The sequence below is a fragment of the Pogona vitticeps genome, chromosome 3, assembly GCF_051106095.1.
Source record: "Pogona vitticeps strain Pit_001003342236 chromosome 3, PviZW2.1, whole genome shotgun sequence".
NCBI lineage: Eukaryota > Metazoa > Chordata > Lepidosauria > Squamata > Agamidae > Pogona > Pogona vitticeps.
This window is the reverse complement of record NC_135785.1, coordinates 101,869,126-101,890,673: the sequence shown is the minus strand read 5'-3', so window position 1 is coordinate 101,890,673 and position 21,548 is coordinate 101,869,126. Positions and strand designations below refer to the sequence as shown.

The 21,548-nt window shown below is 40.4% G+C and overlaps 1 protein-coding gene across 15 annotated transcripts in view; it reads left to right on the top strand.

Moving 5' to 3' along the window:
• GRID1 (glutamate ionotropic receptor delta type subunit 1) overlaps window positions 1-21,548 on the top strand; it is a 911,822-nt gene that overhangs the window by 800,804 nt on the left and 89,470 nt on the right. For all 15 annotated transcript variants that reach the window (XM_072995117.2, XM_072995121.2, XM_078390967.1 and 12 more), the window contains exons 10-12: window positions 988-1,185; window positions 5,050-5,374; window positions 8,273-8,411. In XM_072995117.2, coding sequence (XP_072851218.1) covers window positions 988-1,185; window positions 5,050-5,374; window positions 8,273-8,411 — 662 coding nt within the window. The remainder of the gene's footprint in view (window positions 1-987; window positions 1,186-5,049; window positions 5,375-8,272; window positions 8,412-21,548) is intronic.

The window sequence follows — 21,548 nt, the reverse complement described above, 5'->3', positions numbered from 1 at the left end:
CTACCTTAGCCCATTGGGATTGAACTCAGGCCATGAGCAGAGTCTTGATTGTAGTACTGCAGTTCAACCACTGTACCATGAAGCCATCTCTGATTTAGTAACAATAAAGGTCTGCTTCATGGACTCAGTTTTTTAACTCCCGAAAAAGAACGACTGGGTTACTAGACAAATTCAGTGCTGTTGGAACAACTATAATAATCTTACAAAGCAGCACCTAATTGAAATGTGGTTTGCTGGGCTGAACACTGGGCCCTCAATATGTTTTCTTCCTTTATCAAAATTGCATAGGCATGTCAGTTGCTTGTTTGCAATGTCAAATCTATGTTGACTGTATTCTTCAGTAGGATAAATGCAATTCCCATCCCCTATGCCCACTTTTGATTATTCTCCTTCCCTAGATCAGAATTTATTAAAGAAAATTATAATATTTCTCTAAAATCTTTAGGACAAGCTTTTCCCCACTGGTAATTCTCTCCTCCCCCTCAAGCTGTTATGGGTCATGAACGTACCTTCTGTCCCTCTAGGAAGTGACTTTGTTCTACCCCAAGAGGATCACAGTGGCACTTGGTAACGCTACCCAAGGGCAAAGGGAATAAAATCACTAGGGCTGGCATCCCTCCAGCAATTGAGCACACACTCAGTGTCATATTGAAACCATCACCCTACAGGATCCAAATCTCTTTTTGGCTTCTCAACTGCAGTTCATTAACTTCAAGAGCACCTCAGGGGCCAACTTCTATTAAGATTTATTTTGGGGCTGGTAGTAATTATGAATAATGAAAGAGTGAGTAACAAATTACTCACTTTCATCTCAGAAATATTTTCATGCCTTTCCCCCCCTGGAGGTCTTGAAGCTGCAGTGCTGGAGGTTTGGCAACATCTGCATTCTCAGTGCTTTCCCAGATGGGGAAAATATTGAATGCATTTGATTTAAGCATTTATGATAATTCCCTTTAAACATCACCTTAAACCTTGCTTTGTTCTCAGGAAGAGCCTTTTGTCATGGTGGCAGAGAATATTCTCGGGCAACCCAAGCGTTACAAAGGTTTTTCCATTGACGTACTGGATGCGCTTTCAAAGAACTTGGGCTTCAAGTATGAGATATATCAATCTCCGGATGGCAAGTATGGCCAACAGCTCCATAACAGCTCTTGGAACGGCATGATTGGGGAACTAATTAACAAGGTAAAGAGCCCAGTAATAACTGAGGAACGATGTCTAAATGGAGAATATGTAATACTGCAACTACATTGAGCCACATTGCCTGGCCAAGAGAGTCCTAAATATGACAATCCAGAGTCAAGGAAATAATATGCAAAATACTGCCTTTTTAATAACAGGATGTAGATGGTGGTAGCAAGGCTTAGGAAAGTAACAGATGTTGACAAATTTGCTCAGTGGAAAATAGTATTGTTGATGGATCATGGGTTGAAAATGTGGGCTATTACTTTGCTCTTATCGGAGATCGCCCCTTTAATTTTTTTTTTTTTTTTTTTGTCAGCAACATTGGGAAGAATACCTGTGGGACAAGTTTCTTTCTTTCTTTTTCTTTTTTGCAACAGACTTGTATTTTGTGAACAAAGTTGACTTTATGAAAATGCAAGATCTTTGTACAAAACTGAAGGATTTTAGAGGGATTTTTTTTAAAAAAAAAACAACCTACAAAATACTTCTGCATTTTTGTGTGTGCAGGAAAAGTGCCAAAATGTGACAATTGCAAAAGTCAGAAAATTTTACATAGTGGAGAGACAAAAAAAAAATATCTGAAGTATTTCAGAAATCCTGATAGATAAGAACAAAATAAGAAAAGATGTATGTACCTTGTTGGTGACATGCAAAAGAATAAAAGAAAAAATTTGGTCTAGTTTACTGGTTGCCAGCCTTGGCGTCCCCAGGTATTCCTGGACTGCAAGTCTGCCTTTTTGAGGTGGCTTGGGTGGTAAGATCATCAGGAGAGGCCTTTCTCACAGTCCCACTGCCTTTACAGGTGCATTTGATGGGTACACAAGAGAGAGCCTTCTCTATTGCTGCTCCCAGACCTTGGAACTCCTTCCCACAGGAGGCCAGTCTGGTCTCATTTTTTTCTGTCCTTCTGAAAGCAGGCAAAGACCTTTTTCTTCAGGCAGGCTTTCCCCTAGTGACTGGCTGCCTGAGTGAGAATTTTAAATGGATGGTTGTGGCTTACTGCTATGAATGTGTTTTCCATGTTGCTTTCGCTTATTGTTTTTAGTGTGGTACTTGTTTGATCCTTTCTAATATCCTCCTACTGACTTAATGATGTTGGGTCCTTTTAAAATAAAAATTTTAAATAAATAAACAAACAATAAATCCCGGAAGCCTTCACCATTAGCTATTCTAGGCAGGATTTCTGGGAGTTGTAGTCTAAGAATGTCTGAGGATTCATGATTGGGAACCATTGGTCTAGTTGAATCTCATTTGGATCTCCTTAAATTTCTTGGGAGTTTTACCTAAAGAGAGAGATATCTCTACATTTTACTTTACTTTTAAAAAGTGGCATATTCAGAATGTATCATCTCCCACTGTGAATTTACCAATCTTATCAATACACTGTTATGTCCCCTTGAAGGGCAAATGATTTACCTGAGGAAGAATTTTACATTGTGCTTGGATTTTGGCTTGGGTAACAAATTTGTGCCAACTTGAAAACCAAAACTTTTCCATATGATTATAAGCTCTGGTGCACCAATACCGTTACACAATCAATGCAGACAACAGTAGAATATAAATGTTCCTTGCATGCTTAATAGAATCTTTTCTGCTATAATGTCTGGGTTTTTTAAAAACTAAAAACTACTCCACCTTGATTTCCAAGTGTGCTAGATGTCTGTCATGCATGCTTTTTATAGTAATGCTGTTTTGTAACGATCGGTTGAGTGATTTCCCAAAAGGGGAGGCAGCTTTGCATTTTGAAAACAGTCTTTGAAAATGTAGGAAATGGAAAACGAATCTCAACATGATTGAGTTGCATCTGATTTGGAGCCATTTGTATTCTCCTGGATTAAGTGAATGCTGCTAAAGTGATGCAGAATATATTTTAGTGCAGAATCCTGGAAACATGACTTCATTTCTGGCAGGAGATGAATATTTTTATAGGAATCAGATGAAATTGTAGGCATTAATATTCAGTAACATGGTCCTTCCTAAATAGTTTAGTCTTCCACATTATACCATTCTACTTGTTGTTTCTGCTGGGAGAAAGTTTAAGGTGTAAATGAGAAGTGAAACATAAGATCTGAAACCTGTGAATGACTGTACTGTATAATGAGATATTCCTCATCTTCTCAGCCCAAGTGTGTGTGTGTGTACACTTCCTTTTTGATGTCTTTTTGCTCTGAAAACCACATTGAGTTATTCTGCATAACCAAGCATGAGTGGAACTGGCATTAAATATAAAATAGTCAGTCGTTTGGTGCAGTAGTTCTTTGAAAGGAAAATTATTTACTCATACAGTCAACTTGCATGTACAGGAAAATCCTGTGGCACATTTACATCCTAAACATTACCAGTCAGTTTGCAAATAGAGCACTATTTGAAATTTTCCTTACAACCTCTTTCTTATACAGGAAAGTAGTATGGCAGGCAAAAGGGTCATAAACAGATTTTGGAGGTAGCCAGTTACAAAATAAGTGTTTGCTTGTACAGTAGTTAGTTCATCTCCTATGAAACAAAGGTATAGGGAAATGGTGTTACAATTAGGGATATACTTTGCTAGAAATCACTTCACTCCTTTTGGAGTATCTGTAACTGTTAGTTTTAAAGTTACAGGGGTATGACTACAAGAAATAATGGGAGAAAAATACCACAAAGAAGAACAAGGGCTGAAGAAGACTGAGTTCTGTTCCACGGGGTAATAACTTGTAGCACTGAGATGTGGGTTTGAGGGGAGAAAAACCTAACAGAAGGTTAACTTCTTCACTTATTTTGAGAAACAGAAAAGATGTTACTTTAAGAAAATAGAATTGTGACAGTAAATAAAGAGACTTCCAGTGGAAACTGATATTAAAAAAAACAAGCTCTAGATGGAAGTTGATCTTTCTCCTAGAGTGCCAGTTTTCTGTGGATAAAGAAAAAAAGTGTGCTGCTTATATTCTCTCCTATAGTGCTTAAAGGTACTATCTAGGCAGTTTACAATTCAACTATGAAAGCTACACTTCACATTCATCCCACCAAGAGCAAGCTGGGTACTCAACTTGCTGACCTCAGAAGGATGGAAGGCTGAGTAAACCTCGAGCTGGCTACCTGGGGTTAACCTAGGACTTGAGCAGAGTTTTGGCTGCAGTACTGAAGTTTAACCACTTTGCCACAATAAAGTACCATAACAATAGAGCATTCAAACATATATGCCCTTGTATAAGATGTATAGTCCAGGTATGGCAATTATTTTGCTTGAATTGATTGTCAGTCAGTAGTTAGTCCCTTTTCATCTGAGAGGAAGAAGGAAAAGGAGGGAAAAAAAGAGAAGAATTAGTTCACTTCTTTCATACTAGGTATCATCCTCTCTGTAAAGAACCTGAGGCTGAATCATGACTATTGGTAAAGACAAGTACATTCGTGGAATAAATTCACCACCTGCTTCTCTCTAGTGTAATCCGGTTCTTTTCTAGAAAGATATGTAAAGTGGGCAGATGCAACTCCTATACCCAGACACAATTCCTCAGCATGCCAGTGGCTCTGAAGCATATGAAATTATATCTGCCAGGGCATGCAAGTGTCTCTCGTGCCACTCTGGGCTTTGCATCATATGCTGGAAAATCTCTGCTGCACAGAGATGCCAGTGATTATTAGTGTCACAATCTCCTTTGCATGCTGGAAGACTTGCGGCATGCCCAAAGCTAGTTCCTGACCAAGACATCATGCTGCTTGATGTAGAGCTCAAATGGTACCCTTCCATGCTTTAAAAAGTATCACTGCACTGTAGGGACACCAGTGCTGACCTTCACCTTTGTCTGCTTCACACTGCTGCCCTTTTCTGGGGAAAAGGATGCTAAATACTGGCAGTCTTTATATTGTTTCTGTTTTCATTTTCAGAGAGCTGACTTGGCAATCTCTGCTATCACTATAACTCCAGAACGGGAGAGTGTCGTAGACTTCAGCAAGCGGTACATGGATTATTCTGTAGGCATCCTAATCAAGAAGCCAGAAGAGAAGATCAACATCTTTTCTCTCTTTGCTCCCTTTGATTTTGCGGTATGGGCCTGCATCGCTGCTGCTATCCCCATTGTCGGTGTTCTCATCTTTGTATTGAACCGAATACAAGCAGTAAGAGCCCAGAATTCTTCCCAGCCTGGTGCATCCACTTCCTCAACACTTCACAGTGCCATTTGGATTGTGTACGGGGCCTTCGTTCAGCAAGGTACTTAGATAACAAGCTATTTGCTGCTTTTCAATTTTGGAACAAAAGGCTGGACCACAGACTAACCTTTCAAGTAAATAATTACTTGAAGGGCACATTAGACATCTTGTTCTGCTAGTAAAAATGCACTAAGTACACATTGTAGCATTGTTTTAAAATACACCTTATATTTCTGAACAAACCCAAAAATATGGGCTTCCAGGAGAAAACCCATCTGAAAAACCAAAAATTGTAACTTTGAAAATTGATTTTGGATCAACACCAAATCTGGCACAGTTGCAACAGACAATCTGCTCTTGTTCTGTGCCAAACAGGGGGAAGTTTGGGCAAAGGTTGTTGGGTTTTTGTTTTTTTTTTTACTTACAGGTTTTTAAAAGTAAAACTATCTCCCCCATGTAGAAACAAGTAAATATAAATGTCCCCAGATTTAAAACAGATCAAATAAATTGAAAAGGCCAATCTGGTTTATCTTGCAAGGGTCCCCACCCACTTAAAAAATTGGAAGGAATGCAGGTTGCAGAGGCTAAAATATTGATCCTCAAAAAAGACCATTCAAAAGGGCAAACCAGTGACTGTGTTACAGACTGAGCATATGTGAAACAGGCTTATTAGCAACAGCATTATTGCAGCTTTGTTGGCTAGGAAGGGGGAGGTTTGGAGGGCAATGAAAGATTACAGGAAAAGTCAAAAAGCAGATTTTCTTTGAAAAGTGGGGGTGGGGAGAGCAGGCTTGCTTTAAAGAAAGTAATGGAGTGACAGTCCTCCAGAAAGGGAAATATTTTGCCATGTAACACCAAGAAATTAGCATATAATTTTGAAAGACATATTAAAAGCATTTCTGCATTTACAAAAGCACAGAGCAGTTTCTGTTTGTCCCAGCATGAGTGCTTGCAATAAACATTTTCTCAGGATTTCTGAAATCAAGCTCTTGACACAAGGAGAAATCAGCTCAGGGTCTGTAGAAATCTCAACATTTGATCCTGTCAGTCAGGACCCAATTAACTGAGAAGGACCCAATTAATCAGGAAGATAACTTTTTAACTTCTTCCTGCTCAAACAGGCATTAGTGCTGGGAAAGTGGTTCTGTGTCTGGTTGTAAAAAATTAAAAATATTATTAAAAAGAATGGAGAAGAAACATTCACACTTGTTGAAAAACAACGCTGACAATTGCTTTGTGTCTGGTTGAGAAGTGATGAAAAAAGGAGTCAGCTTCGGGGATTTTCCCTTGTTTGGTGTCACTTTGTGAATGATATTGAGCAGAAGAGGGTATCCTGTAGACCATATTGACAACTGCCATTGGTGTTGTCAATATTCAGGCTTCCCTTTGCAATGTACAGCCTGGCATCCTTTTTTTCCTGCTAGCAGTGTGACGACAAGGTTGTACAACAGCATCAGGCCGTTTCCTGAACTGAATATCCCACATCATAAACCAGTGGTCTTTTGAAGAATTGAATTCTATTAGCTGTTCTCAGCTTCATCTCCTACTGTAGGCTTATATAGAGTGCAGGTTATAGTTGTTAATATTTCATTGTGCAACAAAGCATGAAGGCTTAAAATTATTTTGCTGGATCTGACCAAATTCCATCTAGTCTGGCATTTGTACTCTGACAGCAGAAGCTGGAAAGTGGGGAAGAAAGATTATGTTCATGATCCCTACTGTTTCTTCTTACAGACTGTGCAAATACTGCTGGAAATGTAACTACAGCTTTTGCTTCACCTTCCAGAAGATGGAAGGTGAATCCTCCAAATACAGCAGAGCACATTTTTGTCCTGCTCATTCCATAAGCAAGGATGAGCAAATGTGTAACCCTTTAAAATAACAACAACAACAACAGATGAAATGGGAATCTCTAGAATGCCCCACTTTGGAACCTGCCTCTCTCACGAGAATGACATCTCTATCATACCTGCAGTAGGCGATACCAAGAGTTCAGGATTGCTCTGTAATCTTTTTTCTTGAAAAAAGTGGGGGAAAATGATGTAGACAGCCATATTAGTGTTGCCTTTTAGAAGATGAATTTTGCTGATGATTAAGTAAAGGTATTTTACTCTTTCCCCTCAATTATGCTCTGGAGGATTAAATTTACCAAGATTTTGACATTCTTTCTGAGATTGTTTTGATGAAACAAAGAGAAACTTCACCTACCATGAGAATGAGATGGTTGTCTTGTGGCATTCAGAAATACAAAGCACAAAACAGTCACTTTTAGCAGTCACCAGTGGTATGGTGTCAGATTTGTAGATTGGAATTCCAGGACAAGGACCATTGAGTGGGCAACATATTAAAAAAAAAGAAAAGAATGAAGCATGATTTTATGAAAGAAAGCAGTGAAAAACAAAGCAAAGCGTAAACGGAGAACAGGATGCTACCACCTTGCTCATGATTCACTTCATTTCATTTTAGTAACAAAAATGTTTCTATCTTCATTGCTAAGTTTGTTTAATGTTCTGCAGGGCAAGAATTGGCACGACTTACTCTTTACTTGCATTATGCTTTCCTCCTTTACCCACTGCTTCCCACAAAGAGTGGGAACTAGTTTTTCCCACTGGATGGCAATTTTTGATGCCACACAAAAGAAAAAGCCGTGTAGAAATGCAGTCTGAAATGGTACATACAATCTCTGTATTTGGGTAGATGATGTTTCAGTCTCTTGAGTACCTGCAACTGTGTGAATACAAAATTCTTTATTTTGCATATCGGTGCTATGCAAATTAATGATGGGGGGCACAGATGAGTGGGGCTTCTCACTGTAGAATTTTGGTCTGAGATGTTCCCCTCTTCAGATGGCAAGCCATCTTCAAAGAGTTCAGAGAGTCATTGTAGACAGGTATGAGACATTTAGAATGAAATCCAGGTACAGGTTTCTAAGAATTTGCTTTCTTTTTCAATGTTTCAGGTGGTGAATCTACTGTCAATTCTGTAGCAATGCGGATTGTGATGGGAAGTTGGTGGCTGTTCACTCTTATCGTATGCTCATCCTATACAGCTAACCTAGCAGCATTTCTCACTGTAAACAGGATGGACAATCCTATCAGGTAAGACCATTTTCCAGCTGCATAACTAGAATCTTGAATATCAAAGGAATATGAGTAAGGAAATACTGACAGGAAGCAATACATTCAGCAGGGCTTTGGGGCAGCATGTAGTATCCAGCACATCAGGTGGACGTGCTACAGAGGCCTTTTTCACAGGGATGAAGAATCCCCTGCAGTTTTGAAGCAGAAACTAATTTCAGTTCTGCTTTGAAACCATGAGTGCTAGGAAACAGCAATCATGCCATTAATTGAAATCTGTTTGTTATTCTGCTTGAGAGGCCATCTCCTATAAACTACCATATGGTTGCAGCTGTACAGACTCATTATAAAAACAAATACATGCTATGTTACATCTGGACTTGATGTTTGTAAAATCTGTGTAGATAACCTCTACTTTGGCTGTCATTTTATATTATTTTATATACAAAAATGCACATGCATAAGGGGCATTTGCCCTCTGTTTTGGAAGAGGCTGAGGTGTTGGTGCTAAGACTGAAGTGATAAGCTGTACTGCCTTTATAGGGAAGTCCACACGTGTACCCTTGGCAGTGCTATTTTAGCTTTTTGCCTCGTTCTGTGGCAATGATTAAAACTTCTGCCCATTCATCTTGAGGTGTGATTACATCCAGCTGTCAACAAAATTGGCAAGAGCCAACTTCCAGCTGATTCCTTGCAGTTGGTAATAATGTACAAAGGAGAAAGCAAGACAATTTCATTTGAAGACACCTGCTCAAAGAGCTTTCAAGAAAGAGAATAAATCTTGTTTTTGTCCTATGTTGTTGGAAACATTAACTGAATCTTCAACCTCTTCTTAACGCTAAAGAACTCCTCAAAGGCTTCAGTCCTTTTCCCTAGTGCCTGAGCAGATTAGCTTGGTTCAAATGAAACTTGAACATGTTTTCCCTTTTCTCTGAAATCATACACCGGGAGGAACAACAGATGCTGCTATGGCAGTACATTCTGCAGTTGAAATGGTCTTTCGTACCTCTGTTGTCTTTTGGTTTTTTTCATAGAGCAATTCCCTATAAACTAAGACTAGGAGCAGATGAACATAGGAAGTTACCTTGTGCTGAGTCAGAGCTATTGTCCACCTAGCGTAAAGGGTTCAGCTGTGCCTGCCTAAGGCATTCGCCCATCCAACCTGCTTAGGTTCTGAAACCCGACAGATTGACTGTGCTCAGGGTATTATTGGTGGTATGCCCTATGCCTGATGTTCTTTCAATGTAGGCCTTAAGGCTTAACCATTGGGCTAGTATTTATTTTGTTTTCCATGATATTTGCTCCGCCATCTTGGATTTAGTGATGACTTTTCACTAAATAACACAGTGCAGATGCAGAAGGAGGTGCTTTTGCTGAGGTTAGGTAGACCATTCTTTTTCAGTCCAGCACCCCTTCCTCTGTTTGCAGTGGGGGATGATGTAGATGGCACCAGTGACACACCAACAATAAGACTTGATCTGTATACATTTCACAGTAGACATGAAGAGAATTTGGGTTGTTTAGTCTTTCTAAGTAGTACATAAATATTTATACATAAATATAAGTACAATCACATGTGAAGGCCAGAGTGCAGACCTCATAATTTGCATGCAGAGGGCCCAAGAGGTCCTAACATCTCCATATAGGCTTGATAAGGCCTCCTGTATGAAGTTCTGAAGAGTTTCTTTTGCCAGGCAGCAAACAGACACTATAGACCTAGTTGGGCCAGTGGTCTTTCTTCAAACAAAACTGGATGGATAGTAGCATGGCTAGCTCAGTTGCTTAGGTATTTGGCTCCAGAGCCAGTAGATGAGTCCAATTCCCCACTGTGCCTCATGTGAGTAGAGCGAGCTTGTGTGGCCTTGGGCAAGCTGCATAGTGCTGGGATGCCCCCAGAAAAAGGGAATGGTACACTTCTTCTGAGGGGACGTGGTGGTGCTGCGGGCTAAACCGCAGAACCCTTTGTGTGCTGCAGGGTCAGAAGACCAAGCAGTTGTAAGATCGAATCCACGCAACGGAGTGAGCTCCCGTTGCTTTGTCCCAGCTCCTGCCAACCTAGCGGTTCGAAAGCATGCAAATGCAAGTAGATAAATAGGGACCACCTCGGTGGGAAGGTAACAGCGTTCCGTGTCTAAGTTGCACTGGCCATGTGACCACGGAAGATTGTCTTCGGACAAAACACTGGCTCTATGGCTTGGAAATGGGGATGAGCACCGCCCCCTAGAGTCGAACACGACTGGACAAAAATTGTCAAGGGGAAACTTTACCTTTACCTTTAAACTTCTTCTGAGCACTCTGTACTTGGAAAAGTCCTGAAAAGGACTGCCGTAAGTCAGAATTGATTTAACAACACATAATTATTATATTACATTTAACTATAAACAGATTAACAGCATTTCTCTAAAAAGCATTTTTTTAAAAATTATCTTTGTTTCTATGCTTTTAGAATATTGGACTATGAAGTTTTGCTTGATTCACCCTTTAATATCCACAGTTTCTGGTGCTGCTTTGTTTTGCTGTATTTATGAATTTCTGACCTTGTTCCAATCACCCATGGCATTGTAATTATACACAGTGCAGAACAGTTGGTTTGCCCTTTAAAGTTTCTTTGGCTTTCAAGAAAGACCTTTGATTCTGTTTCTCTTTCTGGAAATAATGTGTTTTTGGCCACTTCAGACAAATCTGTTGATCAGCTGAAAAATGTCATCTTACTAGCTTTCCATGCCATATTACTAAGCCGACCTCCTCCAGTGCTACTCTTTTATGTTGCTTCTACCATTACATCAGCCAGTTGCGGGGAGCTGGTCTTGGGCCTCCATAGCAGTTAGGCTTATCATTATGTGCTAGGTTTTGCTCCTTGTCCCCCCACCCACATCTTCTCTGAATGTTCTTTCCGTTAACAATTATCTATAGGTGATTTGAAATTCCAGGAGAAAAAGTGCTCGTCACATGTTACAGATGCAGAAAGAGCTAGAGAAGTCCTCGCCAGGCTTTGTGATCTTGTGGTGCTTTGTAGGCATGTTCATTTGCTTAATCTGCATCAAAACTTAATTCTTATTCTCTTCCTTTGCTAAGAGCACCACAAAATACTTCACCGTCTTGTGAGGCAAGGAGAGCAGTTTTGTTGGTTCTTTGCCCATGTGTACAAGTAAGGATTTACATACCTAATGTATAATATTCTTGCTGTGTCTGTAGATTTTGTGCAGTTAGTCTGTAGACAGTAAAAATGTCTAAATTGTATAGATGTAAAATGGATTCAGTTGGAATGCAAGGTTGATAAGTGAAGAAGTTATGTGCTCCATGGTAAGGTGGCAGGGGTGCTGCTGGAGACGGTGGTGGAAAGGCCCGCCTATTGCGGAGATTCTCCAGGGATGCCAAAGGAAACTTTGAATACTGTGTGTACCAAGTTGCTCCCTCTCTTCTGTCCATCTTGGGAGACCTTATTTAGCCAGGTTGGTGGCAAAGAAATTGGACATTATTATTTTTGTCATTAGCTTTCAAGTGTTTTTAATTACTGTTCTTTTAAATATTATTATGTGTTTATTCTTTAATGTTGCAATTTATTATGTTTTATGTGTGTGTTATGTTTTATTTGCATACATTTCTAATCTATTTGTAGGCACCTTGGTCCCCAATGCCAGGAGAAACATGGCATTGCCATAAAATAAAATTTAAAAAAATGCCACACTAGTGATGAGGTGCAGAAAAGGCAAGAAAAAGAGCAGCAACTTATCCACAGAAGTTCCCAGTGTGGTGTAGTGAATAGAATTGTGTGCCAGGACTCTGGAGAACAGAGTTTGAATCCTCACTTGGCCATGGAAACTCGCTAGAGGTGCAGAAGTGATAAAATCACTCCTTAAATATCTCACTTCCCTTGAAAGCCCTATTAGGGTCACTGCAAATCAATTCTGACTTGACAGCACACAACTGACTAACAAAATTATCTACAGGTTCTTTGGTCCTTTCACTTCCTAGATATGCTAGAAACTGACCTGGGAAACTACACCGGTAAATTTGCCACCATTGGGGACAAGGAGAATGTTTGTCACTGCTCTCACCTGGCTGCTGAATGACAGCATGGTTATGGAATATTTTCAGTGCAAGTCCAGCATTACTTCACCCTGAGGCAACCTCCAGCATGTTTGACTTTTTAAAGTTGTGCCATCTGATACGCATAACATCTGCTGTCCAATGCATTCCATGACTATCCACGAATAAGCAATAAAGTGGCTTCCTTTGCTGCTTCTTGCTAATAAGGAAACCCTCATGATATTGAACTGCTGCAACAGCTGCAGCCACATTCCAGAGACTACATTCAGGGGCATCATGGTAATTAAGTACCACCCTGAAAAATAAACAAAGTAGGGCACATAGAAAAATAGGTTGTCCCTGTGTTCAAAGGCATTTTAAATTACAGGCTTTGTCAGATGAGCTCTTACATTTATAGTCGTTATGAATATTTTAGGTTTGTCTGTTCATGTTTGTCTTCTGCTCGCACACTGAGTGTATTGTGTCTCTTTACATAATCATATTTATTGTCTCATGACATGAAATGCATCAGTATTTTGGGACCTGAATTCCAGAGTTTCTATGTTTGTCTGTGTCAAGGATAAATGTCAGGGCTAGAACAATTAGGCAGAGGGTGGCAGTTGCCTCAGGTAGCAAATTTTACTAGCAGAAAATCTTTGTGTTTTTTTTGTTTTTGTTTTTTGTTTTTACTGAGAGAGGGAGAAGGAGAGAGAAAGGAACAGAGATGTACTGGTAGGATTTTCATGGACCAACATGAAACTTCTCTGGCTTTGGGTACTATGTGCCCTGCCTTGTGACACTGGGGAGCACTATTTGTTTCTATGTCACAGTCTCAGAATAATGCCTAGGGCTGAACCTGGTGAACACATAACCGTGGAAAGTGCCCATTGGTATGGCTTTCTTTGAGCAGAAATAATCGTGCAATTTGGTATCCAAGTGTTGTATCTGGCTCACAAGTAATTTCTGTAGGAGATAACAGTCATATTGCTGCTCTACTGCACAAAACCCACAGAAGCTTGGTCCTATAAGTTACTTTCCCCTTTTATTCCCCATTTCTTCACATCATGTAAGTCAGTCAGATTGTAAGCCTGCAGGCCAAGAATTGTGTTCCTTTGTTTTCTCTTCTTTTTGCATTTATTCAGCAGCTATTCTTCTTGGGCACTTTAAAAACAAATTGGGACTGTTATGTTGACTCACCGACTCTTAACCTTTTGGCATTTCATTGTGAACTGGCAGAATTGCTCCTTTGGCTTCTTCTCTACCAGCTCTGCATGCAACCATGGCCTGGGACCTTGCTAACTTTATTCCATGTTCTGTTGTTACTATTTTCAGGCCCCCACTATCGTTATTTCAGGAATACAGCAAGGAGAGCAGGGAATAATAGCTGGAATTTAGAATGCTTGTGTTTATGGTTGTTTGTCTCACAATTAAGTCATGAACAATGCATTGTTACCACTCAATCATTTATCCATGTTTGTTACTTCACATTCTAATTAGTTAATATTATCACTGCTTCCTGGATACTGTTGTATGGGGATGATGGAAAGCAGAGCATTATGCAGGCAACCACACAGCACACACCTTCAATCTCTGCATTAAGATGGAAGAGTCAGTTCCAAGTGGTCTTTTCAAACACCCTTTCCCTGCTAGTCAAGCTAAGAGAATCCAGCCATGAATTTATAGCAGAATATGCATTAAGCCTAACTAAAGTTACACTGGATTCAAGCAGAAGAGGTGGAGGGCAGCATATGATGTTTTGGAAAGGATACACAATTCATAAAATAGTGGTAATGGTGATGATTCTGTATGGCTGGGATTAGAATATACCTCCACCCCGTGCCATTCCAAATTGTCAAGATCTGTTTGTTTGTTTATATAAAAGTCTGCCACATTTGCACGTCACAGACTATATCTTGCCTTTGGGGTAAAAGCTCCTTTATAGTTAGTTAGGGAAGTAACCTGAGCCTCGTGGTGCAGTGGTTAAACTGCAGTACTGCCACCAAAACTGCTCACAACCCAGGTTCAATCCTGAGTAACGGACTCAAGGTTCATTCAACCTTCCATCCTTCTGAGGTTGGTAAATTGAGTACCCAGCTTGCTGGGTGTGGGTGTGCAATGTGTAATTAATTTTTAACTGTCCAGAGAGTGCATGAAGTGCTATGGGGCAGTATATAAGCAGCACACTTTGCTTTAATACCTTCTCAAAGAAATACTAGCAGTACAGATGCAAAAGAAGGGAATAAAGACAAATGGGTTCCTAATTTAAGTGTGAGGATACTGAGAGAATTTAGGCTTGAGGAAATATTCTTCCCATAATGAGGATCGCAGGCTGATAAAACTCACATTAGAGACACATCATTTGGGATTGTCCTTGCTCCCCTTTGGGCTGCCTGATGCTTCTCACAAGGCCAGTGCCTACCATGAAACATCCAGTTGTCCACCAGCTGAACCAACTCTGTGTTGCTCTGTTTCCAGACTCAATGGAAAGATGGCGTTTTAACAGATGAGAAAGCTGATCTATGTGCTAAAGAAGGGATAAGTAGGAAAGCACTTTCAGTTAAATGCATGCGATTGACATCTTGCAAAGGAATCGGCCATGATGGTTTTGAGCTCAGCAGAATCTCTTGGAGATCTGAAAATAGTTTACCAATTCATAAAGTAAGTTAGGAGATTTTTCCCAAGCCTCCATGGCCTACGCTATTCATGCGAAGAGCTGTACTTTTAAAAAATTCCTCCGAGTGTGCACTACATGTTCCGGCAATCAAGTGTCTCTTTGGTATTCTTCTTCATTTCCCTCTTGCTTCCTTGAATCACAAATTGCTCTCTCCTCTTTCTCCCTGAGTTGGAAACCGTGGTGGAGGTAGGCTTCCCAGTGTGCCCTCTAAGCACTTAGTAGCATACCCTCTGCCAGATTCAAGGACTTTGGAACAAATTCTTTCTCAGGGTTGTTTGTCAAAAGATGAATGGGGCTGACAGAGAGGAAGGCCAGGTGTCTGCCGCTTCTTCAGATTCTGTAGAAAATTCCACAGATGTCCTTAGCTCCCCAGTTTGTAAACACTCCTCAAGTGATCAACAAAGGAGGTGGAGGGGAGCGCTATATTCTTACACAAGCTGGCCTTGTTTATCTAAAACAGCATTTTAAAGCCATACACCGTAATATTGTACTAAATTAAATACTGCAAGATTCTAATGATGTGCATTTAGCTTATCAGGCTCCCTTTGCCAACTAATGTTAGAGATGTACAGATGCACATCTTCAAAAACATGAGAAACTGTATTCCCCCCCAATCACCTATGAGATAATGTGATATTTTCTGCATGTATTGGCAAAGGTTCTTGTAAATGCAGTCACAAAAACACAATAGCTGCTGCCCTGTTGCATCTGCTTTCAAAAATCACAAGGAGCAGGTAAGTTCTTTGTGCCTCTGTGACCCATCAGCCAGTGTTTGCTGTGTCTATGCCCTTTGCTTTATAAAGGGAAAAGACACCAGTAATACACAGAAGTGCAGAAACACCAGAGGGAGAAGTTCTCTACCTGTGTCTCACTGTGAGGCAAACAAATCTCTCATGTGTTTATCTACTCTCAACAGGGTGTCCTGAAGAGGAAAAAAATGAACACACACATTCATACCTGATTTGTGAGGCTGGCTCCATCCTTGTTGAGCTTTCAGTGGATGGCCAAAAATATATTTTTCTATAGACACTGTGGTCTTTAAAATTGGTTTTACATTGGCTCTTGGAACTGTTTTTAATTGGTTTTTGAACAGCCTCTTTTATTGTCTTTTTTTTTTTTAGTCTGAAATTTGTTTTAAACAATGTGGCATATATTAGAGATGGCTTTGGGAACTCTGGACTTCTTTGATTGCATCTATTTTAACAATTGACATATGAAAAATGTATGCATTAGGTTTTGTGCATTATTTCCTCACAGTGACCTGTAAACTTCAAAAATGTGTGAATTTTCAAGGCAGGGTATAGGTCTTACCCCAGTGACCTGCAAGAGAAGTGAAAAGCTACTTTGGGGGTGTTAATATCAAATCCAACAAAATTATATTCAATCTGTAACAAAACAGAACCCAGAAAAGAGCCCCATGAGATGTCATGTTTTCTACAGATGTTTTTACGCACTGCCCAAATTAATTAGAAAATAAGACTTTTAGGGTAAATTGCACTGTTCATTTCCAGTGCCGTCCAGTATGAAGTAAGGAGAGCTCACTCATTTGTGTGGGTTTTTTTTCTTTTGGGGGTTGACAACAGCTTTCTGCCTTTCGTTATGGTGCAACGTATGGTGGTCAGGTAGTGCGAAAGTGTGGGTATTTTAGTGGTTAAAAGCAAAGCAAAGCGAAACAAAATGAATCAGCAAATTGACCAGTCAACTACTGAGAAATAATGGTCAGCTATTTAAAATGTGAACATATTAGAACAGAAACAAAAATTTATGCTAACTGCAAAGCCCTGTATCTTCCACAGAACTCTAGGGGCCGGACTCTTTCAGAGTTTTTATAGATCAGTGGAGGCCCTCATTGACCTCAGTAAATGTACAGTGTGTGACCTTGATTCCTGCAGAGAAATGAGCAACATCATTGCGGTTGAAATTATGCCACTACTGTTGAAACGTTCTATAATCTGGGTGCTTGTGTCATTGCTGTTGAAAGACCTTCTGACGTACTCTGGGGTAAAGAGACTCTGGGGCCTTCTTGAGCCTGGAATGCTGGACAATATTTGCACTGCATACTGATATAAGGTAGATTTGGATATACTGACTATAGTCAATTAACATACAACAGATGATATGGATTGACATTTATTGCTGGTTTAAACTGTATGCTGCAGTGTAACTGGTCAACAGTAAAGAGGGGGATGACTCACCATTTTGGTAATTCATCAAAGTTCATGAAGCACAAAGCTCCCCCCATGAACCAACAAAGAACAAATTTATTTGTTGATTTGTGGGGGGTTACTAAAAAACCCTGAGACCCCACCACCTCCACCACCCCCTGTGCCACCGCCACCCCCTCCAACGCATCCCCACTGTAATCGCCGCCGCCATCTCCAGCTGGCTTCCTTAGCCACGGCCTGTAGAAAGGGACACTGGCTGCCCTTTGCAAAGCTGGTGGTTGCAGCTTCATTTAGGATAGGGAAGCTGCAGCTACCATCTTTGCAAAGGGCAGCCTGCATTCCCTTAAGGCGGCTAAGGTACAGAGAGGAAGGGGGTGGGGGATAGGCTGTGGCGATGGGTGGCTGTGGGAGTGGGTGGGTGCCTATTGGCTTGCCGATCAGCTGAATGGGAAAGCCATAGGAGGAGAGGGAAAGCTAGCCTTCATCCTCTTTGTATGGGAGACAAATAAAAATGGGGAAATATTCATCCCTTCGTATTCTTGGGGGGGGGGGTCCTTCGGAACCCCGAATATGAAGGGATGAATATTTAATGAACCAGTGATTTCTAATGAATATTGCTATCCCTTTTTTTTATTCATCCCCACGTCTAGTCAACAGACAAAATTTGTCCCAGCATACCAAACCAAGTTAATTGAACAGGGGCTTTTCAGGGTGAGTCAAAGTTATTTCAATTTGCCTGATTCAGATCACAGCATATCAGATCAATGCTGCAATCTTTCTTGTTCAGGTTTTAATACACCTGTTTTTAAAATCTTACTGCCTGGAAGAATCAGTGTGTAGCAGACTAAAAACAAATCTGCATAAATAATCCAGGTAGCCTGTCATTTTGATTTCAGAAGGAAGGAATGTGTCATGTACCAGATGTATCTTTTTCAAACAATATGGTTTGTATTCCAACTTTATGGTATGCTTAATTTAGGTAAAGTGTCTGAAACCTACTGTGGGGACTTGCATGATTTCTGACTGCAGCTATAGAATAATTCTACTGGGAAGATTGGACTGTTTTGCTTTTGTGAGTGTGTCGCTCTTCAGACTTACAGATATAAAAGGTAGGGAAGAAGACAAAAAATGAGATGGAAGGAAGTGCTTTTTTCTGTATCTTTTCCAAGGCCTCAGTTGAAGGCTGGGAGGTAAAAGACACTGCACTTTATCTTCCTTTTGTGCTTTGCAATAGACATTTACTTCCTTTCTTTTCCTTTTGCCCTCCCCACTTTTTTTTCATTCACTATTGAGAGCAATGGGATCAAAAGTAAAAAGTGCTACATTTGATGGGCATCTCCAGTGACTGGGTGGGCTATGAGTCCTTGAAATGATCTCCCAGAACGCCTGTGGAATGTCATGTTTTGCCATTTTCTGTCAGAAGAACACAGGTGGGGGACCTTCCCTCAGCTCCATAGAGGAGCTAAAATAGATTTCTTGCTCCAAGGATATGCCATTCCACCCCTGGAGAAAGAGGTCTGAAAAATCCTTTTGCCCCTGGAATGATCTGCCAGGGAAATGTGACGGAGTCTCCAAACTGCATCATGATTTCATGTGACTTGGGAAGTTCATATGTGTTTTTGCTTAGAATAGTGGACATCTGTACAATACAACAGTGGGAATCTTATGATTCATGGAGCACATGATATGTCTGAGGCTCTTTTTGTAGGTCACAAAGTGGTTTTGAAGGCATCAGCAACTTGTTCAACTTGAACTTCACTAAATCCTTCACCCTGCAGATATAATGTTGATGAGATTTGTTGGCGGACTGCACTGCAAGATTGTAAAGCATTCAGCAAAACCAAACGAAAAAAGTGTATATTTAAACACACACACACACACACACACACACACACACACACACACACACACACACACACACACACACACACACACACACACACACACACACACACACACACACACACACACACGGATTGCAACCCCTAGGAACTCCAAGCCAGCATGCCTCACTAGCCATATTAGCTGAGGAGATTCTCGGTGTTGTAGTCTGGAGGGGGGGGGGGAGAACAACTCTAAGTAGAATTATCTAATTTTTGGAAAGCTCCAGAAGAGGTATCACTCTCTCAGTTTACTGATCTGGTCCTTGGCAGTGTGTCTTTAAAAACCATGAGAGCAGACTGTCCAGAGCCCTGAAGAGCCTCTTCTTCAAAAGAGGAGTCAGGGAGGTCCAAATAATTTCTTCAGAATTTAAACACTTGATGGGTGGAAAAAAATTAAGAAATGCAAAATAACATCTTTTATCCCTTCCTCTTGGCAAGAGGTTTGCAATTACTTGCACCAACTCTGCGAGGAGAGGATTGTTTTATTTGGCTCTGTGCAGCCGCATTCTGTGCTTGTCAATTTGATGGAAAGCTCGAGAACTGCTTATAGTAAAGCCCAAGGCATAAGAAAACTTGTTCAGCATGTGTGCTCAAGATTCATTAATATTGTTCCCATGAATAAATGATAGTAAAAGCCCTTGTTTCTACTTGAAATGTTTACTTAGTAGGTTTTATATCACTTCTGTGTTGAGCCTAATTGTATTATTTGCTTCTTTTCCTTTCTGTGTCTTTCATTCTACACTTGGTTGGGTTAGCTTCCATACATGTGAAAAACTCTCAGTGTTCACTGCCCTGCATTTCTCTCACCTGCGTTCCCATCCCATCCTTTATTCATCTCCTTCTGCGAAACTTCCACAAGGAAAGTTGTGCAGATTTTCCGTATACATTTTCTGCATTGTCCACGTCTATTTATGTCCTAGTCCACACATTTTGTAGACGTTGTCCCCGTTAACTAAAGAATGCTTGTCATTATTTTTCACTTGCACACATTGCAGCTGTTCACATTCGCAAAAATGTCTCTGCCATTTTGTGAGGTAAGTCTTGCAAGGGTGCCTCAGATTTCTACAGAAAAGTATTCTTTTGTCTCACCGGGAGGCTTGGAATATGAGAAATTGATAACTTTCTTGAAATCACAGAAATTCTTTTTCGTCCCCACTGTGAGCACACATTGAAAACTGGGGTATAAATCCAAAATAATTAACAAAAATATCTAGCCTTGCACAGCTTAGTAACCCCTTACCCTCCTACCCAAAACCAGGTGCTCTTTCCTCTCAGCCCCCCCCCGTGCTCTAGTGCTCAGATAACATATAAAAAGGGAGTGTACTCTGTGCCAGATCCAAATCTCAAAAGCATTCAGGGGCTTCGTTTCTTTTCTTCTATGATTTTTTTGTGGAGGGGGCTGAAAATATAGAAGTACTCATGCCTGCAGATAGATCTTCATCTGCAGTTCAGAGCTCAGAAGTTGTAAATACATTCATTAGATCACATATCTATTTCTGTCTGTCAAACTTTATAATCCTAAAATTGTAGAGCTGGAAAAGACCCCAAGGAGCATTGAGTCCAGCCCCCTGCCAATGCAGGAAATCCATACCTAAAGCATTCGTGACTGGTGGCCATCCTACCTCTGCTTCAAAATATCCAGTGAAGGAGAGTCCACTACCGTCCAAAGTTGATTCCATTGTTGAGTGGCCTTTCCTATTAAGAAGTTCTACTGTGGTTTCATTTCAGCAAATATTTGTGTTCTGGCCAAAAATACGAGCAAGCAGTTAAAAATCAGTGACCTTGGACAATTTCCAAAATAGCAGCAGTCGCAAAATAATATAAGAAGCCCATAGAATAAGTCAATTTCCCCAAGAAAATGGATTTTCATGCAGAATTCCTTTGCTTGTTAGATGATAATCTGGTTTAAATAGCAACATTTGCCGGATTTTAATTATTTCTCATACTGTCTCACAGTTGTACTCCGTTGTGGGTGTGTTGGCACATTCAACAGTAATATTGCAAAACATATGATATGATGTAATCCCAATACCTCAGAGGCTGGGCGTGATATGCAAAAGTAAGCATATTATACAGATTTCCTTGTCCTTGATGGAAATCACTCCTGCAGCTTTTTGCTCTTGCATGAGGGCAAAAGGCTAGCACTCTTTTTCATGAGCAGAAGCATTGTTTAAAATGGAAATTTCTGCATAAAACCTGCATTTTGCACAAAATTTCATATTGTGTACAAAAAAAGAGAACCCCTATATTTTGTGTAGAAGTTCAAGGATTGTGCACAAAATACAAAGGCCATAAACCCAACTACTTTTCCGTCTATTTCACTGCCATCCATAAATGGAGGTATGACTACTTTGGAGAGTATTTCCACTCTTCAGATACTTCTTTGCATTAGCAGACTTCTCCCTGC